This window comes from Vulpes lagopus, chromosome 2, assembly GCF_018345385.1.
Source record: "Vulpes lagopus strain Blue_001 chromosome 2, ASM1834538v1, whole genome shotgun sequence".
NCBI classification, from domain to species: domain Eukaryota; kingdom Metazoa; phylum Chordata; class Mammalia; order Carnivora; family Canidae; genus Vulpes; species Vulpes lagopus.
Genome location: NC_054825.1, coordinates 40,452,574 through 40,479,626, shown reverse-complemented (window position 1 = coordinate 40,479,626; position 27,053 = coordinate 40,452,574). Strand labels below are relative to the sequence as shown.

General features: G+C 46.9%; 1 protein-coding gene across 3 annotated transcripts in view; it reads left to right on the top strand.

Annotated features, from left to right (window-relative positions):
- Positions 1 to 27,053, top strand: part of WDFY4 (WDFY family member 4) — a 288,429-nt gene that overhangs the window by 232,322 nt on the left and 29,054 nt on the right. For all 3 annotated transcript variants that reach the window (XM_041743891.1, XM_041743892.1, XM_041743890.1), the window contains exons 48-52: positions 12,669 to 12,711; positions 13,876 to 13,995; positions 15,966 to 16,083; positions 17,696 to 17,805; positions 26,262 to 26,415. In XM_041743891.1, coding sequence (XP_041599825.1) covers positions 12,669 to 12,711; positions 13,876 to 13,995; positions 15,966 to 16,083; positions 17,696 to 17,805; positions 26,262 to 26,415 — 545 coding nt within the window. The remainder of the gene's footprint in view (positions 1 to 12,668; positions 12,712 to 13,875; positions 13,996 to 15,965; positions 16,084 to 17,695; positions 17,806 to 26,261; positions 26,416 to 27,053) is intronic.

Below are 27,053 nucleotides of genomic sequence, written 5' to 3'. Positions count from 1 at the left end.
TAAAATATTAAGATTATTAGTTTAACAGACTAGAAATGCCTTGTTCATCAACTAGTGCATTCTCAACACACAAATCAACCTACACACGCAGGAAAGTGGAAGGACTGGTTAGTCCTGGCACCTGGAAACCTCAAGAGATGAGTGTTAATTCAGTTTCAACCAACAAGGTTTAGATACTGCTACTGCCAGATAGATGTTATTGCCTTTTCTCCCCACAGCCTTGGCCTCTCCTACAGATAACGAAATGGACTCAGAAAAGTGATTCAGAAGGATGAAAATACAGGAGGTTTAGGTCCATGTGGGTTGCCCCCTGCCTCCCCCTTCACCATCTGGGGGACCCTGAACTGTTCCCTGAGCCTCACTGAGCTTTACCTCCCACTTCTGCAATTAGGACAATAAAAGTAGCTGCTTCCTAAGGTGGGGTGAGAGAGAGTGATCCTTGGAGGCCCATTTTGTGCCTTTGTGTGTTGGGGGAGAGAGAGGAAATAGTGGCATGATCAGGACAGTGCAACAGGTGTACAGTGGAGCTAGGACTCCAGGGCTCCAATTCAGTAGAAACCAGACTCAGTCTCCACAGCCCAGCATCCATACTATGGCCTTTCTGCCTCACCAGGTGCAGACTTTAAATTACTTTATCCTGGAGGACAAGGAGACATCACTCCTTGGGGCACAGAACCCCCAAGATTGCAGAGACAGGGGGCCATTCTCTACAAGTGCCCCGCAGTGTGTACATGTCTTCTGTACCCCACCTGGTCCCAGGGAGAACTTGCAGAGGGGTGAACACAGCACAGACCTCCATGAGCTGATACCCTGGTGTGGTGCCCCCATCTGCTGTACGAAAGCCCCCAGCTCAGAGGGGGCTGTAAATCTTCCCCGTGTGAAGCTATGAGATATTTTGAAGGAGAGCCCTGAAGATCAACCATAAGGGAACAGTTGAGCTTCCCACAGCCCTTTGGAATTAATTATTCACTAATTAATAATAGGTGCCTGAAAACTGCCATGATCAGTTTTATACAGAAGCCAAGTGAAGAACGAGAGGAATAAAAGTAAAGGAATGTACGATGCTGTGTGGCAATGAGAGCTAGGACGTGAAAGAGTCAGGACAAAAGAAACAGAGATGGTGCTGGGAGGGAAGCGGGGGCATATACTTCTGGAGAGGGTGACCAGGAAGGGCCTCCTTGAGAAAACAATATCTGGGCAGACACTGAAGGAAGCAAGGGTCCAGGGAGATAGGGAGGGGGATTTTGGATAGAGGAAATATCAGATGGAAAGGCCCTGTGGCACTGAGGTGGACACTTGACGGGATGAGCACTGGGTGTTTTTCTGTATGTTGGTAAATTGAACACCAATAAAAATTAATTTAAAAAAAAAAAAACAGGATCCCTGGGTGGCGCAGCGGTTTGGCGCCTGCCTTTGGCCCAGGGCGCGATCCTGGAGACCCGGGATCGAATCCCACATCAGGCTCCCGGTGCATGGAGCCTGCTTCTCCCTCCGCCTGTGTCTCTGCCTCTCTCTCTCTCTCTGTGACTATCATAAATAAATAAAAAAAAATTAAAAAAAAATTTTTTAAAAAAAAAAAGGAAAGGCCCTGTGGCAGAGGGGAGGGGAGGGGCAAGCGCTGCGGAGAAGGAGGGAGCAAAATGGAAGGAAAGGAAGGAGAGAAGGAAGGGGCATGGAAGGGAGGAAGAGAAGAAAGGCAGGTAGGCAGGCCAGACGCACAATTAAAAACAAAATCAGCAAAAAGGAACCAGAGCAGACATGACCTGACTTATTTTCCAAGTGATACCCTAGCTGCATGTCAAGCCAAAGGGAGAAAGCCAGTCCCCACACTTCCCCCGAGGTGATCACAGACAAGCCCATGCCCTCTCCTCTCTAATTTCTACCTGAGAAGGTAGGAAACCCAGCCCCCTGGCTGGCAGCAGCCATAGTGCTGTACTGGGCTGGTACCTCACAGTGGAGCGTGTTCCCCCCAGATGAGGTCTTGGGTCCACCAGGAAGCTACCATATGCAGGACCCCTTACTGAGTGGGGGCACCAGGAGGCAGTGGAGGAAAGACCAGACATGGGAGGGAGTTGACTGGGCTGGTTTAGAACTGTGTCTGCCATGGGTTCCCTGGGGGCCATGGCCAAGCCACTTGCCTCTTCTCTGCCTACACTCGGTACCTTGATGATCTCATCTGGTCTCATTGCCTTAAATACACTAATGACTCCCCAACTTTTATCTCTTACCTAGAGCTCACCACCCGATCCCAGACTTACGTATCGTTCTGCCTCCTTAACATTTCTACTTGTACTATGTAAAGGCATCAAAACACATCAGGTCCCAAGCCGAGCTCCCCATCTACCAGCTGCACCCAAAGCCTTCTCCAGCCAGGCTGACAGCAACAGCATCTTGTGTGTCAGGCAGGCCCCAAACTGTGGCATCACACTCAACACTCCTTTTCCTCTTATGTTCCATGTTTGGTCCATCAGGAAATCCTGTCCCTTCTGTGCTCAAAGTCAATCCAGAATCCTACCATTGGCCACCACATGCCCTGGCAGAGTCACTGCTGTTTCCCACTGGGCGTTTGGGGTGACCTCCTATCTTGTTTTATTCACCTGCTTGCCCCATGCAATCTGTTCTCAACACAGCAGCCAGGGGAATTCTGTTACCGTGGCAAATGGTTACTCCTTGGCTCACAGCTCTCCAGTGACTTCTGTTTCACCCAAGTAAAGGCTGGAGACCTTCCGGTGGCCTCATGGCCTGAGCCACCACCTCTCTGAGGGGCTCCCCACCGCTCACCCCCACACTCACTCCACATCCACCACCCAGCCCTGCCATTCCTCTAACTTGCCCCACAAAGTTCTCTTTATGGCCTTTGAAACTCCAACAGTTTCATTCTTCTGGAAGGTCTTCTCTCAGACATTTACTTGACTGACCTACTTGTTCATCTTCTTCAAGGTTTTGGGTAAATTTTACCTTCTCAATTCGGCCTGCCCTGATCCTCCAATTAATGATGCAAAGTGAACCCTAACATACCCTGATCTTCCTTCCTCTGCTGTGCTTTCTTCCATAACATTTATCACCCAAATATATTTTATAATAGACTTACTTGGTGTGCTTATTTTTATTGTCTGTCCCTTGATCTCTTCTCTGGCCAGGCTCTAAACTCCCAGTGCCTGGCAAGCAGGAGGCCCTCCGACAGTATTGGTAGAATGAATGAATTCAAGATGCTTAACAAGGGCATCCCAGTTTCCATGACCTCAGAAAGGGGTCAGCTTCATCCCAGATTCCACAGCTTGTAATAGCTCCTGTGGAATCTCTCTTGACCCATTGTTTTTCCACCTGCTTTGAAAGGGCCTCTAGAACATTGCGGACTATTTTTCAAGGGAGAGGTCTTTGGGGAAAAGTCATCACTTTCACATCAAATATTTATTGGTCACCGAGTGTGTACCCAGCCCCAGTGGGACACCCTTGAGGACAGGAAGACTTTCCAAATAGATGCATACAATGCTTTCCTCAGTTTCCTCAGTAAAGTAGGGCAATGTGAGAGTTGCATAGGAGAAAAAGGTTATGATGTGACAGGTGCTTAGTGAAGGGGAGCTTTGGTGATGGGATGGTGGCAGCAGTGCCAGTGGTTGGTTGAGAACCCTGATTTGCCTGGCTGCTGTGGCAAATAGAGATACAGGGGCACCCAAGAAGCACACTGCAGATGTGCAAATTAAGCAGAAGGTGGAGAACCCTGTTTTTGCCCCTATGCTTGGCCATGCTGACAGGGTGGTGGAGTGGTAGAAGAGGAGGGAGGCAGCCATTCTCATTCCCTCCAGAGATGTTCCCTCAGAGCCAGCAAGCCTTCCATTACACTGAAAACCCTGATCAATCACAGATGACTGTGATACATAAGCCACATGGCCTGTTATGTGTTGGTGACCTAAACTACGGTGCCTTGTAAGGGAAGATATTTATTTAAACAGTGCTTAACTTTTCTCCATCCAGAGGGGAAGGCTGTTGGAACGACTATGGTCTAATTTTTAAAATGATGCTAAAGTTCAAGGGTGCAAAAGGGTGGTTTGGAGGCTTGTTGCTTGTATGCAAGGCACCTGTCTTTGGAAAATGCTGTGATTTCTATCTAATCTTATTTTTTTGTAGAAATATTTCCTAAGTTCAGATTTCCCATTCCTCCTTGAGTCTTTATCAGGCCTACTTGAAGTTGTTTACTGAAGCATTTAGCCCCATCAGTAAGAGAGATGTCTTTACTGACTCTAGGCAGCCAGATATAACTTGCTGGAGATGATAGAAATGATGGCAATAAAGACAGCCAACAGCACTTGTTTAGAATGGAGCAGCTTTTCGGCATTTTCCAGATGGGGATAGTGACCATGTATTAGCCACTTTGTGTATTCCCTTCCTGTTGTGTATAAAAGTACTTAATAGAAAGCAGGCACTCGGGCAGCAGGGAACACAGGGGCTTTGAGGCAGAACTGGGCTCCACCCCACCTTTACTGCCAGCCTGGTTTTAATCATGAGCTCAGTTTGCTGATCAGCAAAATGGGCCAGGAGATTGTAGCTTCTTATGAAGAGCAATTGCGGGGGTGACTGTGCATTGAGTGGCCAGTGTGTAGCGGGTGTTCAGTGAGTAGTAATCTGGCTCCCACAGTCAGTGCCTTTAAGACAAGAGATAATGCTGGTAGATCTACTGAAGAGCACGTAGTAATCATTTCCCTCCAATGAGTAGCCCTAGGACACTCCCCACTGGTCATTAACACCAGATGTAAGATTTGTGGAACAATCTTTGTTGATTCCCAAGGGCAAAAGTCTGCAACTTTTTAAACCCAAGTTATTAATGATGATATTAATAGTAAAAGAAAACATAGTAGCAATTAGAAGATATGAGTATACATTTGTCCACTGTTAGCTTCTAGAGCTTGCTACAGCCCAAGCTACTCACTTGCTTGTTCATTCATTCAGTCAGTCAGTCATTCAACAACTTGTACTTGAGTCATTCTATATAAGTCAGGGTCAGGTTGGATGATATACAGTGAGCAAGATAGACATTACTGTGTTTCTCACAAAGCTCCTATTTTAGGAGCAGCAAATCAATCAATAAAAACAAACAAAAAGACCCAAGATCATTTCAGTTGGTGCAAATGCTCTGCAAAAAAATCAGACCTAGTGTATGTCAAAGGGAATGTCAAGGATCAGGGAGAGAATATTGGGGTGAGGTGGTCTAATTTAGACTGAGAAGGTTGGGATGTCCTCTCTACATGACATTTGAGCTCACACTAGGATGAAGCTGCATGAGAGAATTTGAGGAAGAACACTTGTAGGGAAGGTGTGCACCAGGTGCAAGTTCTACCAGTGAGGAGGAGCTGGTGGTGTTGAAGAGAAAGGAAATGCCATGGGGGCTGGAGCAGGGACTGGATGAAGAGGATAGAAGATGAAGACGATGAGGATCTGGGGAGAGCCTGCATGAGGTGGGACACGAAAAGTTTAGAAGCATCACTCAGGCTGCTGGGAAGTCTACAGAGGTAGGGAGGGAAGAATAGATGGAGACAGCCACTTGCAGACAGGAGAAGAAAATGATATATATCAAGGGGTTGAGGAGGAGAAGGATGGCTCATATTTACCATATGTGGTGGGAGCAGAATCTTCTGGGTTGCGTGTATAGGTCAAAGAGAAAACACAGGCCTGGTGTTTTCTATACGTTTCCTCTTTTGTGCTGAGCACTAATTTTATGTCCAAGTGCATTATGTGTGTTATCTCATTTGATCCATACACCCTACTTTAATGATAAAGCACTAAGCCTCAAGAGCATGTCCCCTGTCAAGGTCACACGCTGCTCAAGCAGAGCCAGTATCTGCTCACTTTTCTTGTCTGTGGGCTGAACTGCCATTTGGCTTTTCCATGAGAGTTTGATTTTATAAGGTCCTGTGATAAATTTGGCCCTCTGGGCTGACAAGGGAGCTCCTGACTCATTGTGTTTCCCAGACACTAGCCTAAACTGAGCTAGATTCTATAGACTTCTCATTCTAGACCAGCTCAAGCCCCATCCTTAATACTCATCCCTCACCACAGGGATAGCATATGCATGTTATCAGACCCAGCTCTGGGGGCTGAGTTGAGATCTATGATGTGAGACTGGTAGGAACTGGAAGTTGGCAATGAATTGACTCTGCAGTGGATGGAAGGCTGGTGATGGATTATGCAGCAGGGTAACCCATGGTGCCTATTTAGAGGGGGACATGTTTTAGTTCACACTGTGTGCTAGTAATACTAGGGACCAGGAAACATCACTTGGTCTGACTTTCCCATTACTCAGATGATGCCTGGAGGCAGAGAGCATGAAGTCATCTTTATTTCTTCTCAGCAACAGTAGGAGACCCTAGGATCCCCAAGAAGAAATTGGAGTTATCAAGCACTAGACCCTAAAAATCGGTCTCCAGACAAGCGTGGGGCTCAGGTGTTCTGCAGAGTGGGCAGTGGCTGTCTCAGTATTTCCCACTTCCCTCCAGGCTAAGGCTCAAGCCCAGAAGGCATGGGAGTCACCCTGGCTTGGAGACCAGTCACAGCTCTGTCTCTCCCTAACTGTGTGACCTTGTACACATTTCCTAACCTTTCTGACTCCCCATTTCATCCCACAGGAACTACTAAACACTAGTTTAGTACTTGGTTCATGTAATATAACATCACATACGGTTCATAAATGAATTTAAAATCTACTATGTGCCAAACCCTTTGCAAAGCAATGATACTGCATAGTTTTTAACATGTTTGGATTCAGCTCCTGCTTTCAGACTGTGTGTATAGATTACTGACCTCCTAGTATAGGCCAGACATTTTACAGACATTATAAAGAATTCTTATAACCACTTGATGTATTCATTTTTATCTCCACTAGAAAAATATGTGACTAAGGCTCAGAGAGGACAAGAGAGAGGCCAGTAGCTTGTCCAAAGTCATAAAGACTGGAAGTAGGAGCACCTATCTTTTCCCATTATACCTGTCATGGAAATAGAGACATAAGGCATTGTTCTCGTATGTTACTTGCAGGGCCCAGCCCAGCCTAGGACTTAACTACTTGTTAATGGACCCCAGCATTCAGGATAACTTGTAAAGATTTGCCTCCAGACTTCTCAAAAGATGGATTGTGCCCCAAGCACCACCACAGTCAATAGTCATTAGGCTCTAGCCTCCTAAGTGAGGAGTACACACACTGCACTTTCCTTTTTTTTTTCTCTTTGTTCTGCTCCACTCTTTTTTTTTTTAATAAATTAATTTTTTATTGGTGTTCAATTTACCAACATACAGAATAACACCCAGTGCTCATCCCGTCAACACACTGCACTTTCTTTGAGGGGTCAGTCACTGGTGGGGTTAAGAAGCAGTTCAAACACTAGTCTCCCCTTGCTTATGGGACAGCAAAATGCTCCAGGCTCAGATTTTGGAAAGAGACCCAAGTGTGTCCCTAAAGCCCCAGAGACTCATACACACAGTCCTTCCCAAGCTGGTCCTTAACTAACCCCTTGGCTGGGTCCCCAGCTCGGCCCCTGCTAGCTGCCCTTCCTGCCTGAGGCTCAAGGGCCAGCTTCCTCCTCTCCTAAATAATGAATTAGCTCCTGTCTGAAGTTTGTAAATAAAGCACACCAAGAGAACCAGTATTTCCAAATTGCCTACACAAAGGAGGAGAGCAAAAAGCAGAATTTGTGTAGTGGTGGTTTTTTGGCAAAGTTTAAGTAAATCCGTAAATGCAGGGCCACTACCAGAGAAAAACTTACCCTGTTTCTGCCAGTTCTTCCTTCTCAACTGTGAAACTTTGTCACCAGGCAACAAGAGACTGGAGTTAATTAGCATAATCTTGATGCCTGCCTGCCAGGTGAGAGGACACAATAGCTGAAAAGGTCTCCAGCACACCCTAAACTCCCTGGCAGGCGCAGGTGCAGCTAGCTGCCCACGCGGAGGGACACCCAGGCCTGGGCTCCTCGGGCTTCTCGCAGGGGGCTTTCCTCCCGGCCTCCCTCAGCAGCACAGTGGAGCAATTTGCCACCTGGGCCCAGCTGGCTGTCCATGGCCACGCTGGGAGTGGGACATTGCTACTGGGAAAGAAAGGCCATGTTTGCCTGCTTTAAGGGACAAATACCTTACTTTTTATATAAAGCATTGAGCAAGTCCCACAAAATATCACTCAACTTCCTTGTTATTTGTCCAAATAGCTTTTTCAGTTCTTTGATTTCTCAGAAAGTGGTCTTTACCTGTTTATTTGAATTTAATTATTTCTGCAGTTTTCTCTTTGTGTCCTTTTTATACTATTAGAATGACCATAATGCTTGTAAAAGCCTTACAAGTATATAGGCATTTTTTTCTCAATTAATATTATGTCAAATGCTGCTATATAATTTCTAAAATCTATCTTTTGATTGAATGTGCAATACCGAATCTGGTGGACTTTGTTTTCCTTGTTGTTTCCAAATTTAGTGTGCTATCATGAATAGGGCTGCAATGAATATGTTTGTACATTTGTAATCTTTTTGTTCAGTTTTTTTCTGTAAATTAAATTTCCAGAAATTGAGAAGATCAGCAGAAAGTTATATATGAAAACTATTATGCATAATAAAATAACATTGTAGAAAAATTTGAGAATGCATTCATAGAAATAAAGAAATAAATATACTCTAATTTGCACTACCCAAATGAAGTTGGGAAGTAAATAAAGTAATTAGCAAATAGATAATTTGAAATACAAAATAAATCTAAGCACTGCACATTTTGAAAAGTACAGAAAAGCAAAAGGAAATAGTTTAAATTAAGAAATAGAAATATGGTTAACCACAAAAACTTTAGATACATGGATACCACCGCTGTTTTGTTTAATGAAAAGCTAAAAGAAAACAGATTATTCAATTTAGACAATAGATGGGTTTAAAATAATTATCAAATTCAGGTAAGTAGAATTTTTTTAAAGATTTGTTTATTTATTCATGAGAGACACAGAGAGAGAGAGAGGCAGACACATAGGCAGAGGGAGAAGCAGGCTTCCTGGAGGGAGCCCGATGCAGAACTCGATCCTAGGACCCAGGGCTCATGACCTGAGTTAATGGCAGACACTGAACCACTGAGCCACCCAGGTGCCCCGGATAAGTAGAAAATTAAAAATTGCCTGGAGTCCTACTACCCAGTGTATTTCTAATTAGACTCTTTGTAAAAGTACGTCATTTCAATTAGAAAATAAATAATATGAAAATCATAAGCAAAACTAAAATCAATATTTTGAGGAAGAAAATACACAAGAAGATAAATACATTTTATATTGCAGATGTGTAAAACCTCATGAGAATTAAAGCTGCTCAATTTCTGCATCTGGAGGTAACTTCATGTTACATATCCTTCCAGACTTTTAATACCTCTACAGTTTCATATTTATCTCATGGATATGCAATAATAACTTGGCAACTTTGCTAATGCTTATTCTTTAGCTCCAGATGTACACAAATTATGAATTTGTCAGGTAAACTGCCTTCTAAGTCAGCCAGAACTAAGATTTCTGCTGTTGTTGCTTTTTGTTTACTTTTGTCTTCTTTTCCCCTCATCAGAGAAAAGAGCTTGTCTTGCGAGTCAGAGCCCTGGGTCAAGGTTTAGTCTGGACAGGTGCTTTGCACACACTTTGAACACAGTGTCAGGTGTTCACGGGTCCCTGCTCTGTCCCGACTTGCAGTTGTTCCAGCAAGCTATGGTGAACTCCCCTAGGCTGCATGCCACTCCCTCACCCCACACATCCACATCCTCATCTATAAGTGGAAGTAATGCCTGCTTTATTGGATCTCTGTAGAAGTTAGACAATGGGTAAGAAGTCTGCAGTATTTAGTGGTTAGACAATTATTGGTATTATAATTATTATTAAGTCTATGAGTAAAGAAGAGGGGCTTCCAGTTACAGAATCAATAAGTCACAAGAACAAAAGGCACAGCATAGGGAGTGCAGTCAGTGATAGTGTGCTAGCGTTGTATGGGGACAGATGGTAGCTACACACATGGTGAGCACAGTATAATATATTGAGATGTTGAATCACTATGTTATGAAACTAACACAACGCTGTGTGTCAACTGGACTCAAATAAAAAAATAAAATTTTTAAAAAGAAAAAGAAAGAAATCCATGTAGGAGTATACACATAAATTCTCAAATTAAATGAAAAAAGACATACAACAAACATAAATAAACAAATAAAAAGTCAAAAACTATGACTTACCTTTGGTTAGGTGTCTCAGCACTGCTGGTAATGGCGTCCTTTGCTGATAGTAAGGAAATGATGGATCTTCCTTGGAGCTCATAGCCGATGAAATGAGAAATGGGATGGTGACATGCCTCTATCTTCCATTCTACCTGGTGGCCATGTCACAAAGGACCACTGGTAAAATTCTAGAACCCTTTCTAGAATGGAAAATGACACAGGCTGTATCTCATTTCCTGAACTGAAATGTGTACATTTTGTCCCCTTACTCCTGCTCTCCTGTCAAACTTAACAAAATAAAGTAACAAGACCACCAAGCTTTGCTGTCCTGACTTCATATCTCTGTAGCCCCACCTCCTCAGGAAGGCTCAGCACATGTCCTTTCCAGGAGGTTGACCCTCATTGTCTCCAGCCTGGGTCTGCCTGTGTTCGTAGCCTTCAAGGCAGCCTGCCTTCCAGAACTGGGGTAGGTGGTGGGCTCACAGACTGAGCAAGACAACTAAATCTTCGCTTGAGCCTTTGCAACGTAAAGCACTACACTGGACCATGTCTTGCTTCTATTCATTGTTATTGTTATTGGTCTGAATAAAATGGACCCAGTGGATGATTTCTCTCTTGGAGGTGGCAGCGAAGGGAGAGATGAAGCCCAGCCTGGGAGCTGCATTCTGTCTATAATAAAAACTTACCAAGGAAAGAATTGAATTAAGAGGGATGGGAAGCCTAAGACAGAGTATAGGTTGGCAGTACTGTGGTGGGAAAACGAAAGGGCACTGCCCCTGTTAGGGCACTTGGGCAGCCAGGCCGTGTCCAGATGGAGGCCTGAAGGGTCCTCGTGTGCTGCGCGTGAGGTGAGTGGAACATAAAATGCATGTGGGTTGGCATCTGTGGGCATCTGAATGGGACCAAGGAGGAGGGAGTGGCTGGAAAGAGGAGACGTGATTTGCTTTGGTTTGGTGGAACAGCTTGAACACAGGTCTTGAGAGTAGAACAGAGTCTCAAGGAGACAGTGGGGCAAGAAAACAGAGTTGGAAAAGGAACCATGGGCTACCACAGAGGTCAGGGAACCAGGCTCTATAAATCCGTACTGAACAGAAGGGGCATTTCACATGGAGAGAACCCCTCCCCATGCCCTTCCCAGCACAGCATCTTGTGGCACTTCTAAACCCTTTCCTACCACATTGGTCAAAAATGGTATTTCTTTGGTTTGATTTGTATTTCTTAATTGTATTTGTAATAACATAAATCAGTACAGCCTTTTAAGAGGATAGTTTGGCAATATGTAGCAAACTTGAAAATGCTCATACTTTTTATCCCAGTAGTACTGCTGCCAGAAATTTCTCTCATGGGTACATTCACAGAAGATCCCAAGATTTGTGACCTGAAGTGGTCACAGAAAGGTCATTTGTAAGGACAAAACCCACCATGAGGCAGGCTCGACCAGTCCCAATCCATCTGTACTATGGGGTCCCGCTGCTATAGAAATGAAGGCTATAGAGCAATGCAAGGTGACTCCACCGCACTCCACTGTGAAGCCAGTGACAAAGCACAGATAAGATTATTTCATGTATCATCAATTTAAAAAACCAGTAGACCTGGTGCTCTACTCACCCTTGACCCCGCAACTCCACCCCATGGGAGGTGCAGGCCACAAACTCTTTCATCACAATCCTGTGTTGTTGGTGACCAGCTCACTTTGATCAGAGCCCTTCACCTTGACTTTCCAACTCTTGCTAAACAGGCTTAAGTGGGGTGTAGATGACCTCAGGCCCCTCGGAGTTGAAGGGTACATACTCAAAGTATTTTCAAAACCTGCTTTTTATTCACATTTAAGTCAATTACATGCATGTTTTGTTTTTAAAACAAGAGTAATTAGAAAAAAATGCATTAAAATTTTAAAATAGCAATTAAATATACAAAAATATAGCTTACCAAAAAAATGATATAAGCATATAGGCAGGTATAGGGGTAAAATGACTCTGGAAACCATTAACTACTTCTTGATTGGGAGTGGTAGTTCGAAGACTCTTATATTTTGTGGCCTCCACATTTTTAAAATGTGCATGTAGTATAGTCACATATGTGCAGTATAATATAATCACATATATTACATGTACATGGGTAAAGAAGGCTGAGGCGTGGCTATGGGAGCCCCAGGGAGGCCTCTGAGCCTGCTTCTTCATGGCCCTGGGACTTCCCCACAGGCCACACTTAAGGCAGCAGTAGAACATTCCAGCATCACAGCAGAGCAAAAGTAACCACAAGAGCCCAACCTTCAGTAGGGTAGTGTGGGGGCAAGCAGAGCTTGTATAATAATCTTGTAAGCCTGTTGGGAGAGCTGCTATATGCCCTGGGGAGTCTGTGGCTTTCCTGGATGCCCTGGTCCCGCAGAGTCCCAGAAGTTCCCACGTCTCCCCTCATTTGTGCCTTGAGATATTTGGTCACTGTCATTGTTTTCTGTCCCACAGGAGATACCCGGGCTCCGATAGGACCATGCTGCAGAGGTGGCAGGTATAGTGACCTCCTTAGAGGACTCTAGGTCTGAGAAGACCCTCTGGGAAGGCAAATAATAAAAAAGCTCAGGCCCCAGTGATGGAGAGACAAAGCATGAGGGTGACTCAGGAGGGATCTTATTTTTTTAGTTTACCAAAATGTCCCTAATACTTCCCTAAAAAGATCTCAGTGAATGAAAGTGGTACTTGAGGCTTGGAGTCAGAAGTGTGTGTGTGTGTGTGTAGACACGTCCTTGCATGTGCATGTGCTCCATGCATGCAGATAGACACCTATTTATAAATGGACACAGTGCAGAGGGGCACAAGTGTTCCCTTCTTGTTCTGAGAAGACCCACATGGCTCTCAGCTTGAATGAACAGACATTTGGCCAGTGATTCTCAATGAAAGGCAGGGTGCCCAAGAGTGTAGGTCCTAGAGACCACATGGCAACAAGAAATTACCTCTTGGTCATTCTTGTCCAAAATCCTTTCCCCACGAGGGGTCAAGGGAGGAAAGGGGCCAAGGGAGATCATAGCATTCAGGTCCCAAGTAGGAAGTCACAGCTATACAGGATTGTCCATTCACTCATTGGCCTTGGTAATTTCTCCCAAATAGAGTCCCTGTACAAATCAATATCTTGATTGCACATTCTAAGGCCCTAACAATGAGTGTTGTCCCAATAAGACAGGACAGAAAAGAAAATCCCTAAATTCCCAGAGGAAGACAGTTGTTCAGCCTCTGAAGGCTTCTTTCTCTGTGATTGCAAGGTCCCCTCAGCTGATTTTTTTTAATCATAAAAAGCTCAGCAGTAAGTTTACCCACAGCATCCATGCTCTTATTTTAATCAACTTTTGAGTATCACACCCAACAACTAAACAAAAGAAGGCTTTATCCTTGGCTTTGGACTATTGAGCTATATATATATGTACGCATATGTATATACATACTTTTTTTCCTGGCCGACTTCGCTTCCTGAATATATTTGCTTCAGTTCACCTTGAAATTAGTATGGCCTCCCTGATTCGGCCCGGCTTGTGAGCAGGCTCACCGGGAACGGTGGAGGTGTGTGCCGCCTATTCTCACCTGCATGGGGAGGGCTGCAGAGGGCTGAGAGATAGACCCCCATGGCCCTTAGGAAGATGCCAGCCATGTTTAGTTAACTCCTCATTGTTCCTTCTGGTAGAAAAGGGACATCAGCAATTTCGAATATCTTATGTACCTCAACACCGTGGCTGGAAGGACCTACAATGACTATATGCAGTATCCAGTGTTTCCCTGGGTCCTGGCTGACTACACCTCACAGGTACAGTATTCCCGTGGATACTCTTTAGATGTCCTGAGGCTTTCTAACCCTAAAGACCAGAGCATGCTAGATCAGCACGCAGAGCCTCTATGATGGGGGATTCGGTCTACCTGGGCCTGAGGGCTGCTCAGCCCTCACCCCTGAGGAGACCTTTGCTAGACAGGAACTAGCTGTTTGGGTTCCTGTCTAACTCCACCTATGGGAAGGGGACCCCCCGCACACACACACACACCTGTGGGATGACCAGCACGAAGAGGACAGTTGCTCACATGTGCCCCAGGGGGTTTCCTGGCTTTTTCACTACTATCAAGGCAGCTGATACCCATCTGCTGAGACACTGCCATGGACCGATGGTGGTCCTTCCAGTGAAGTAGGCCACGGAGTTTATTTCCTGAATCAACATATATTGGGTGGGTCTGGGGTAGAGGAAAGGAGAGACCCAGAGACCAACGAAAACAAACTACTCCCCTGTAGCCTGTCTTAGAAAACAACTAACAACTACTTCCCATTGAGATGTTGGTATGTGGACGTCACCCAGGATCTGGACCAAGACATGTTGGGACAGGGGGAGCTGATGGCAAGACCAGATCATTCCATCCTTTGGCCTATGCCCCTGGACCTCAGCAGGCAGGGGATGGAGGAAGAAAGCTGACACAGCTGGGCCACAGTGACACTGCTGGGAATGACCTGGCTGTAGAGCACTGTCCTGACCACCTCGGCTCTGGCCATCAAGAGGTGTGTTGGGCTTCGTGTATAAAGACCAAAGGTGACTAAGTCCTGGTTCAGACCAGCCCTTGCCAGTCCTGCCGAGGGCTGCTTGGAATCCAGGCCCATACCTAGGATTTGGGAGAAGGGGCCTCGGTCTTTTGATGTAAGACATTTAACACAAAACTTTTTTTGCCATTCATATGTTGCCTTTTATTTCCCTAATGATCCATCTGAGGCTGAGGTATTTCAAAGATGAAACATGCAAATCCCAGCTTTAACTCACATGCCGCAAAGTGGTGGTTTACAAGCCCCTTTTGTTTGGCTTGAAATTTTGATTACTTACCCGTATTTAAACATCAGGAGATTTCTCCTTAAAATCTGGCTCTCCAATATCTTTTGGAGAATCAGAAGATCTAGCAGCTATGAAGCCCCATTCTGTCCTGGCAAAACCAGCCGTGGCTGAGCATGGCTCTCCAAGTGGGTCATCTGTCACCGGGGTGTGAGAATTGCCTGCTCCCCTCTGCCCCCACCCCTGGTTCTGCAGGTGCAGGGTGGGGACACACCCTGCCTGCCCAGGGGATTGCAGTGGTTCACTGCTAGCGAAAAGGAAAAGAAGTATAAAGAAACAGTTTCTATCAGACATGAAAATCCTGGGGAATACACAGCTCCTCTGCTAACACGTAGAACATCTGTGCTAAAAGCAAACAATCCTAGGATACCTGGCCCTAAAACCTTCAGGTCTCCACTGCCTTGTAGGATCTTCTCCAGGGCAGGGGAAGGGGTTACATTACATGCTGTCATTGCCCAGAAGGGAGTGGGCTCACATTTCCCCCTGGAACAGAGGACTGCTCACTTCTAGAGAGTCAGTTTGCTCCCTGGCAAGGACCATGAACTACTGAAGCGTACAGTGCTCTCTGTGAGGGCTGGAGCCAAGTGCCTCAGGGACAACGGGGATTCTTTTGAAAGTCTCTTCAGTAAGTGGTGGTGATGTTCTAATTTGGGTCAACTTGGAACAGGTTCAGTGTGAACTCAATCTTCCCCTCCTCTTTATTTTCCTCCTCTCTCTTATTAAGTCTTTGTGGATCTCTGGCTCTGGGGCCGTAAAACCTCAGCACGCCTGCTAATCACCAGAGGGGGTTCAGACCAAATGACAATAAACCAATAAAGAGAACCATAAAACTAAAGACCGTGGCTCTTGAAGTGTCGCTGGGGTACAAGAGGGTCTGAGGGGAGTTAACTCGAACCACACATCTGCCTTCTAGACATTGAACTTGATGAATCCCAAGACTTTCCGAGATCTCTCAAAGCCCATGGGGGCTCAGACCAAGGAAAGGAAGCTGAAATTCATCCAGAGGTTTAAAGAAGTGGAGAAGACCGAAGGTAGGTAAATCCCAGCTTGACATTTTTCTGCAGTGTTGCTCATCTGAATGCCTTGAAATGGTCGTTGGTAACTGTTTAGGCTCTCACCTAATGTGGAAACAATGACATTTGGACAGGGAACAGCTCTAGTGCCCTGGCCTGCACCCTGGCTACACGGAGGCATCACCCGTGCAGGTTTCCAACACACTCGTGTCCGGGGCTCACCTCTAGAAATCCTGATTTAAGTAAGGCTGTGGTGAGGTCTGGAGGGTACTGAGAACTACTGTGCTAAGAGCTAATACCTCCACCGAAGGGGCCAGCAGAAGCAGAAGCAGAGAGTGTATTCACTCGGCACTTTCTATATTCCAGGCACAGGCCAGCCTGCCTTCGTAAATACAGTGGTCCATTTTGAAGAGAAGGAATTAAACTCAGAGAGTTCAGGCAACGCATTCAAGATCACAGCAGAGCCAGTATTTGTCTTGCTCTAGAACCTACTTCCCAAACTTTGTTCATCTGCACAATTTTTGCCACATTCACAGGAGACTTGAACTCTTATTGCCTTAATTTTTTTTCTTTTGATCTATTCACTTCTAAACTTTGATGAGTGTATTTTAAAAAGACATTTATCTATCATGCATTTGATCCTTGCTATATTGGTTTTTTCAAACACTTTGAAATAAACATGTAATTTAAAATAAGGGAGAGCCATCCATGAACCATGAAAATTTCCCTTGGGAACCAGAAGCAGCGTGCTTTGGGAAGGCTTATTGAACCGTTGCCTTTGGTGAGCAGGTTCTCAGCAGGGTAAGGAGGCTCCTGCCGCATCCTGCACAGCCCCGTAGAGGCCTGCCTGGGACCCCTGCTCTACATGAGGCTGGCACTCAGACTTGCTCAGGGGAGATGGGAGGATGTGGATGGTTGCGCAAGCACTCCTTTCCCTGCTTATTTCCTTCTGAGGCCGAAGTTCAATCATTAGGGCCCCCCCAGGGCCCCCACCCAGGTGCTGTTCCTCTGGTAGCCAGGCGTGGCCAGGCACTTTGCACAGAGGTAGACCAAGGGAGCGTCGGATCTCACTAGCTTTGGCCCTATTCTCTCCCATCTCACCCTGGGTGTGCATTGGAGCTGCCCATTGGGTTTGGGACATTGTGCAAGTTCCTCCACCAACCTCCCAAACAATTGACTTGGCACAAGGAAGGGCTTTGGGCTAGGCATGGGCTCGCAGCAAGATGGCTGAGCAGTCACTGCAGGGAGCTGGGTCAGGCCTTTGCCGACTGCGGTGATGGGATGGTAGGCATGTTGGGGCTTTCTACATAGTCCTTAACTTAGAAGACCAAAGCATTTTTCCCCATAAATCTGGAGTCCAGACTTCCCAGAGCCTGGCTCAGCCCACATTCTTGAGAGTGGGACACTGAGGACTCAGGATGCAGCTGGAGGTCTTGAATAGGCTTTCCACCACTGGTGGTTACTGGCCAAATTATAATGGCATCTGTGAGCAGAACCAAGGCTCCAGTGGCCTGCAGGTGCTCTCTTGAGCAGGGCTTGTTCTCATGCTTGAGGATCATAGAGCCTGTGTGTCTATAGGATCTCCCAGCCCAGGTGGGAAATCCACCCCAGATGTATCCTTTCATTGCAGGAGACATGACCGTCCAGTGCCACTACTACACTCACTACTCCTCGGCCATCATTGTCGCCTCCTACCTGGTCCGGATGCCACCCTATACCCAGGCCTTCTGCTCTCTGCAGGTGAGCTCCCCTACACACACACACACACACACACACACACACACACCTTTATCTCACAGACTAAGAGCTAGGCTTTGATGAAGCAGGGATCTCCCTGCTAGAAATCCAATCTTCAGCTAGGGATTCTCACTTGATGCTGACTCCAGGGTTCTAGGTGGTCCAGCTGAGGCAGGCTGTCATTGTCAGTGACCTGCGGTGACCTGCATGTCTGCCCAACAGTGTTGCAAAAAGACTCTAAAAATAAGGAATAAGAGATATGGGGGGGGGGGGGAGGTAATACTTAACATAAATAGGTTTTAGTGGAAAAGGAAAAGCAGAAAGCTTGAGGACTTCCTTGAAGATAGGTGGTCGGAAATTGGAAAAATAAACACAGAGAAGGAAGAGTGACAAGAATATCACTTGTGACGTCAGAACAGAGACAGCTACCCTAAGTACAAGGTGAAAGGCTTAAAAGGACAAAATATTTGAATAAGGAATAGCTGAACCAGAGAAAGAAACTAACCAGCTTACCTACCCATAAAGTAATAGACCACTCATCATGCCAGTGTAGGGTTGCCAGATTTCACAAAACACAGGATGCCCAGGTAAATTTGAATCTCAGATAAACAGTGAATTTTTTTATACTAAGAAATTATTTGTTGTTCATCTAAAATTCAAGTATAGCTGGGCCCCGTTGTGTTTTACCTGGCAGCCCTACCCAGGGTGAAGTGAGCAAGTCTGGCTCTGAGTGGGTGGTGCTGCGAAAGGCCGTGGGGTTGCTGGGATAGAGTCCTTTGCAGGCAGGCTAGAAGTTAATTTTCTCTCTTTTCTTTCCGACCTTATCACTGGGCTCCTGCTTCCCAGGTTGTCCCAGGGGCATAGCTTTTGACTGGGGAGAGCCACTGGGCAACCCAGCTGCAACCAGCTGGCTCAGTCAGCCCCAAAGTGAGTGCAGCACACAGCCCAATAGTAGGGTCTGACCTGCTCCAGGCCTCACAAGTGTCCTGTGGAGAGGAAGGCATAAGCTATGGCGGGCAACAGGCCATGAATATGCACAGACTTACTCTGATAGCGAAGTACATCAAACGGAACATATGAGGAGTTGTGGGTTCTGGTCTGACCTCACCAACAAGGCCACGCTTGTGATCAGATGACCTTGCCCCTGAAAGATCAAAGGCCACATCAGCACTATATCCAATTCCTGAGCCCTAGGCAGGAATGGGTAGACAAGGTCAAAGCGATTTCTTCAACTAGGAACAAAATCCCTCCTGTCTTCTGTGTCTTGGCATAGTGTTCTCCATCCTTAAAGGCATGGATTGTCTAGACATTGTATAAACTCCTCTCCATGGAAATTCATCACTCAAAAATAATAAGTGTTCTTCCCCTGAGCCTTTCTCAGGCAACAAGCATTTTAAGTAAGTTTGGTTTGGAGAACAAATGGTCCCAGAGCTATAGCCCGTGCCAGGAATCCCATCCAGATGTTGCTCATTAATCCACAAGAAATGATGATCACTGTGGATGATGATGGTGGTGCATTCCGTTAAGGCATTCCCTCCAGGCAGTTCTGGATGCTTTAATCGCTCTCTTTTGTCCTTCGTCCCGTGCTCTAAAGCCCCATCTCTACCTGTTACTAAAGGTCCTCTCACATGGACAAGATGCAGAGTGGAATTGAAATGGCATCAGCTATGAGATTTATATGCCAGCTCTGCTACTTCACAGATAACAGAATCTTCTGCAAGTCATATTATCTCTGGAAGTGAGGGTTAATTATACACAACTCTCTGAGCTGTTGAGATTAGATGAGGAAATGTGGGTAAAGCCTGTAGGTCAGGGCTGGACACTGCATAGGTGATCAATCATTGTTACCTTCCTTCTCCCTGCAATCAGCCAGATCAAATCTGAGTAAGCCTGAACTTCAAGCTGGTCCCCTCTGGGCTAAGCTAATTCAAGACAGTCTGGACTGTATAGAAGCATTCCAGGCTGGCATTAGCCAGCTGAAACGGGTGTGCTGCAATTCCATGAAGATATTGGGTTAAGGCCACTCTGAAGTTAGTCACAACTAGTTTGAGCTTTTTTTTAAGCTAGTTTGATCCACTGGTGACCTCACCAAACTGGTTTGAGATGCTGTAAACCAGTGCAAAATGGCCAGAACCCATTTTATCTGCTTTTGGATGGTATACATGTAGTTACATTAGCTTCAGCCCTTTGGCTCCATATTGAAGTCTGATGTGATTCCTGGTTTCCCTGGCTCAAATCTATCTGTGGCATGTTGGCCCATCTGAGTTGAAATCATTTGGGCTCCCCATGTGTGCTACTTCTGACTCTTCTGGTGGGTCATAAGAAAAACCCACTATCTTCTGCTTTTTCCTTAGACTAAAAGATGAGTTTGAGCTTCCAAGGGCAAGGGTAAAAGGCTGTGGGGAATACACCTGATCTCCTTTGGGAGTCCTGGGGCCTTCACAGACCTCCTGAGGAATGTTCTGCCATCTTCCTCGAGTCAGGCTCTTTCCTCTATTCCACCTTGCCATCTAGGGAGCAGGTTCATTTCTTCTTAAGAGACCTTTGCTTCACCCCTGTGTGGTGACAAGGGAAGGAGCCTCACCATATTCTCAACAGACTAGACTTCCATTCCCCAGCATGGACCATGGGATAAGGAAGAGTAAGAAAGGTGGATAAGGTATAGAATCCAGACATGAGCCCTTCTGATTTTATTTTTTAAAGATTTTATTTACTTATTTTAGAGGGAGAGCACAAGCAGCAGGGGAGGAGTGACAGAGAGGGAGAAGCAGATTCCCCCACTGAGCAGGGAGCCGGCTGTGGGGTCCATCCCAGGACCCTGTGGTCATGGCCTGAGTCAAAGGCAGATGCTTAACCGACTGGCCACAGGCACCCCCTTCTTGTTTTATTTATCTGGAGAGCAGGGAACTGAGAATGTCAGGTGTCTCCAGGCCAGGTGTGCCTGCAGGAATCGGTGTAGCAAAAGGCTTGCTTCCCTGTTTTGCATTAAGTAAAGTGCCTCCTGCCTGTTAGTGTGAATGAGCCCGAGGGACTTGCTTGCTCGGTTCAGTGGCTCGCGGCGCAGCGCCTCTGGTGCGGAGGGCTGTGTGTCTAGCGCACCCAGCGTGGTCCAGGGCGCCGGGGGAGGGGGACGGACACAGTGCTCCTGGGCACTGCGGCCTGTCCCCTGAGGGGATGTGGACAGAGGGCACAAGTCTCACACACCGCCTGGAATGCCGTGTGGCCCCGTCCCATCCCTGGCTGTCAGGTGTGCTTTAATCCCCTTCGCTGGCATCTTCTGAACTCTGAGCTGCTCTTGGAATCGTCACGTTCCTCTGTGGTTTCCGTGTTTGATCTTCTGCCTCAAACCTGGTCTTACAATGATAGACCGTCACGACCCAGAAAGGATGGCACGGGCCGGGCGACCGGAGCAGGTGACGTGCCACAGGCAGTGTGATGAGACACAGGCCAGTGTCCGCCGCTCTCCCCGCCCCGGGAGGCCTGAGACCACGTCGCACCAGAGCGGGGGCTTGGCCCCGGGCTGCCGCCCCCGGGCCCCCAGTCCTGCCCTGGCAAGGGCGCCGCGGAGCGTCCCCGGGCAGGGCAGGGCCAGGCAGCGGCACCCGGAGAGGGCACAGTGGCAGCGCCGCCGCCGCCGCTACATTTAATAAGAGACTGAAATGACGTGCTGTGTTAGTTAAGTCACAGCCCGTGTGAAGGCAGCTGATAGCCGCCGGGCCGAAGGGTTGCCCGGACCACCTGAGGCGAGATGGCCGGTTCCGTGTAAGACACGGGCCACTGCGGAGAGGTTGCAGGGGGCTGCCTGCTCGCTGGGAGCTCTGCGGGCGCCAGGCTGCAGATCCAGGTCCAGGCCCGGAAGCTGTGCCCCGAACAAAGGCACGGTTAGCACTGTACTGACTCGAGGACGGGCTTTAGGAAAGAATCCGGCAACAGAGGCCGGCAGGCAGGCCTGGAACAAAGTCCAGGCCTTAGAACTTTCTCATTGGTAGTATTGAAGAGCCGAGTCTCCGAGTCTCCGAGTCTCCATTCCTCCTCCTTTAGCAGAACCCCTGCCTCAGTGGAGGTAAAGATGAGGTGAGGTGCAGCAGGAGGGCCTGTGGCTGGTTTCAAGCACCCTGATAAGTCTACCATCCTCCCCGTAAGAGCAGGCAGCAGGCTTTTCAAAATCCCCGGGGGTTTTGTTTGTTGAGTGAGCGCCACTCCTACACGGGGGACAGCTAATGGCTACTCGGAGGTCAGCCCACCCTCCAATGAGAGCAACACTGACAAGGCAGCCCAGCTGGTACACGGGGTCCCCAAATGCACTATGGGGCTGACAGGTCAGCTTCCTGATGGGATGTTAAGAGTCTGGCATTTTCTGAGGAAGCCTGCAGACTCCCCCACTGCACACGCTGGCCCCTTCATGTCTTTGGTGGTGGTGGTGTCTCAAAATTGCCCTGAGGATGTGCTTGCTCCTTCCCTTCTGCCCCTGTCCCAGGACCCCACGCCTCCTCCCTTCCCCCCATATCTTATCTTCTGCTCCCAATAACTTTTCAGTTCTTTTTCCTTTCCTTTTCTTTCTTTCTTTTTTTTTTTTAATATTTATTTATTTATGATAGGCATAGAGAGAGAGAGAGAGAGAGAGAGAGAGAGAGAGAGGCAGAGACACAGGAGGAGGAGGGAGAAGCAGGCTCCATGCTGGGAGCCCGATGCGGGACTCGATCCCGGGACCCCAGGATCGCACCCTGGGCCAAAGGCAGGCGCCAAACCGCTGAGCCACCCAGGGATCCCCTCCTTGTCTTCTTATGAGCCCCTGGTTACCTTCCCCACACACACTGAGGTTGGGGCCTAAGCCAAGGATTGTTCCTTGACGTCTAGCCTGCGAAGGGCAAGGGGAGTCGGGGTGGGGCTCTTGGGGCACCTCTTCCTGTGTGCACCTGGCATTGCGGGAGGTACCTCACATGCAGGTGCACACACATGCACACTCACATGCTCACACACATTTCTACACCCACAACGGTCACCCCGGAACATAGGTGCACATGGATATCATGGCCCTGCACACAGTGAGTAGTGCCTTTAATACACAGCATCCTTTTAAGACCGTGTCCAGTTTTAATAGATGTACTATGATCGTGTACTTTCTTCTAATCTGAACTCCTGTCTGTGTCCAATGGAAGTCCTTATTGGCCATTTCTCTCTATTATTTTTGTTTTCAATTTTGATTCATCTCTTAGCAAAATTCTGCACCTCCGTAAATGATTTTAATTGAGGGAGGATACCTAGGCTCATATTGTTTCTGAGCCCTTAGACATTCAGAATATCTTTCTGGCGTCTTCATGAAGGAGTGATTGTCAATTGGGCATAAAATCTAAAGCCTTACCTCTTGCCTCGGAAACCTCCAGCCTTGGCTGCCTTGTCTTCTAACTCTTTAATATCACATGGGAAAAGTCTTCTGCTGACAAGAGGTTGTTCCTTCGTGATAATAATCTTACTATTATCTTTTCAGCATGTTGGGTATGCATAGGATTCATTGTTCTTGATATTCAAGAATATCTGCAAAATAGATTTAGGAGCAAATCTTTTTTTTTTGCCAATAATCCTAAAAAACTTTATTATTTTTTTTAATAAATTAATTTTTTATTGGTGTTCAATTAACCAACATACAGAATAACACCCAGTGCTCATCCCGTCAAGGGTCCCCCTCAGTGCCCGTCACCCACTCACCCCCACGCCCTGCCCACCTCCCCTTCCACCACCCCTACTTCGTTTCCCAGAGTTCGGAGTCTTTATGTTCTGTCTCCCTTTCTGATATTTCCCACACATTTCTTCTCCCTTCCCTTATATTCCCTTTCACTATTATTTATATTCCCCAAATGAATGAGAACATACACTGTTTGTCCTTCTAGGAGCAAATCTTGACTTAGTAATTCTCCCTGATTGTTTGGTTTCCATCTGGTCTCTATACTTAATTCTGTTGGGGTTTTATTTTATTTTGGTTTGGACTTTCCTTATGGTGGTGCTTTGTGGACGCTCCTTGTGTCTCTCTGTCTCACTCCTTCTCTCCCTTCCTTTTCTCTGTCTTCTATTCCTTTTCCCCTTCCTTCCTTTCCTGAGAATCCAGTCCTGGCTGAGACTCACTGCTGGTAGCCCCCAGAGTCTTTGTCCACCCACAGAATTACAGTATAAGCAACAAAGCAGTTCCTCTTTTTATTCTAGGGAACTTGGCATTTCTTTTGTATTGCAGAGGTGAGAAAACCCATTAATTTTGAAACAAATGTATGCAAATACATTTATTAATATAGGAAATAGGAAAATCGGTTATTGCTTCCTTTATAAATAATACAGGCTTAAGTTTTAAAGATATTACTTTTGCTAAAATGCATTAGACAGCTGTGAAAAAAATAACATTTTTCTTTGTGGTAATATCTTTAACCAGATTTGTAGCACTAACAATATTTCCTATGTATATATTATTTTTATTTAATACAGGTAATCTTTTTATTACCAAATCATATTGTTTCTCAGGAGATTACCATCAGCACTCATAAAAGCTGCAAAAGGAATCCAGGAGGACGAGAAGGCATCAATCTCCTGCAGATGTAAGGCTCCGGCTGCAGATTAAATATGCAAAGCTCTTAATATGTTTCAATGAGCCACTTGTTAGGTGCAGATTTATTTAAAAACACTCTCACCCTATTTTGCTTCCATTTCAATTTAAATCTGATGGTAGGCATCATCCCCTAATTTCAACCCAAGAGCAAAGTGACCTTGGAGAAAAGCCCCATCCTTAAATTGCCAGGGTACCGTGTTCCGTTGCAACCCCAGGGGCAACTGGCTTTCTCAGTGTCCCTGTCCGTGTGCAGAGGATGATCCAGGGACCTCACTGGATCCTCAAATCTGACTCAGAAAACTGACCAACCCACCAAGATGTCCAAATGTGGCTTGCCTCAGGTGTGCATCAGGTTCTGCCTTCACAGAAAGGGCTGAGACCCCCTTGCCCCACATGTAGGAGATCACGTGGTCCCCAGCCCTGGGGATTCCCCCAGTATGCTGGGGCAAGGGGGTCTCAGCTCTTTCTGTGAAAGGCAAAGAAAGCATGCTCTTTGGAGTAGCATCCATGGGATTGACCTGGTTCTGCCATCCACTGCTTTGATAGCCTTGGGAAAACCAATATATTCTGAGGATATTCAGTTTTCTGGTGTGCAGAATGGAAGGAAGTACAGTTCCCTCCTGACACATCTGCTGTGAGGATTAAGAGCTGACATATCTGTGTAAAGTGCCTGACACAGGGTAGACTTGACAAGAGAAGGCTGTCCCCCTTCTTCACCCTTCATCCCCCGCCTCAGGGACCCCAATGCAGAGGAGGGCATTGTTATTCTGGTATCTACCCACTTGTTATGGGGCCACAAGAACTCTGCAGAAGTTGGCAGAAGGAGGACAAGTTCTGTTAGAACAAAGGCCCAGCCCTGATGGGGATAAGTGAACTATCCAATCCTAGGGCGGTGTTTTTGGGGTGTCCCTAAACTTAAGTAGACCCAAAGCCCAGTTTCAGAAACTCATTCTTGAAGTCCTTCTGCCCCCAGCATCCTCATTCTTCCAACCGGACCTTTCTTCCTCCTCTCAACCCACAAGGTCACCTGATAAAGAGTGTGGCATCAACTAAAGAGATTTGATGATTCAGATGAGAGGAGCAGGCAATCCAAGGAAAGAATTTGCTTTAAGTCTTACATGGTCCGATCCAAGCTGCCGAGCTTGGGATACATCAGGCCACCTGTGGAAATGGGCCTTGGAACCAGGGCTGGCTGTGGAGAGTGTGCAGACATCATGTCTTCATGAACCAGCTTCATGTCTCTGCATGGCTGGTGTGCCTCCAGATCTTTGTCCTCAAACCTGTTCTCTCTTGTTAGGCTGCTCTGTTAGATATCAGCAGCACCCTGACCTAGCCTGCTTTCTTCCACTTCTGTTCCTGGCCTTGGCCTTGCGTCTGCTCAGAACACTCTGCCTTCTTCTCTGTCACCAGGCTTGCAGACTCATCAGGGGCCCACTTCTCCAGGAAGCTTGCCCTGATTCCACATGGAATGGCTGACCTACCCTCTGCCCTGTAGTGGGTTCTTTGTATCCTGCCTGTGCCTGATTCAGAGTGGCCCCTTCACAAACACGGGGAATTGGTCAGATGAATGGCTGTGCTTTTCCTGTCTGTGATCTGAACCTAGATTTCTGAAATGGAGAATAAACAGTGCCTCTGGGGGAGCCTCAGTGCCAGGGTCCAGAGAATGGTTGAATGAACAGATTCATAAAAAAGCCATGGCACGTGTGTGTGGAGTGGCAAAAGAACATGTGTGGGAGTGAATGGAAAGAAAGCTTTAATGGTGGAACCCATGCCTCAGTGGCTATGGATGAGAGAAGACCACACAGGCAGTGCCTGCACATCTTTCTCACCACATGTAAGTGATCACATCAGCCCCCTTTTCTCTCAGGGAGGAAGCTTTGATGTGGCAGACAGAATGTTCCACAGTGTGAAGAACACATGGGAGTCGGCGTCCAGAGACAACATGAGTGATGTCAGGGAGCTGACTCCAGAGTTCTTTTACCTGCCTGAGTTTCTAATCAACTGCAACGGCGTGGAGTTCGGTGAGTAGAGGTGTAGCCAGGGAGGGCTGGGCAGTACATGGGTCACTCCTCTGAAGCTCATTGGTAATGACTAACTTTATCAATAACTTTGCTGGGCAATTAAATGAAAAGGCCCTTCACTAAACCAGCACGGTCATTGTGAGGTCTCCCCTTGATGGCAGCACTCAAAGATGAGGTGGGAGCCAAGGAAAGACACTAGGCCCTGGGCTGCCAGGATGGCTCTGAGCCACAGACCCACCTGACACCCTTCCTGTGAGGGTCTCCAGGGTCTCAGTCTGCAGTGAGAAGCCCTGCTAACAACCAGGTCTGGCCCTGCCTTCCTGAATGACATTGGGTAAGCCCCTACCCTTCTGTGGCCCCATTTTCCTCCATGGCCCACAAATGGGTTAACCTGGACTCTGGGAGTTGGACCCAGAGAAGCCGGGTCTGCTGGGAGAGTTTGCTAGCTGGAGGGCATCTAAAGGTGGTTGTATGGGGATACTGGCTCCTCCTCATCTTTCCTGTGCTTCAGGCCCCATCCCAGGATGAACCATGCCTTCTCATTAGTTTGGAATAGGAACAAACATTTCAGGAAGCCCAGTGAACAGTTCCCCTGGTGACTGTGTGTGTACCTTGGGAGCCTCTGCAACAAACATCAG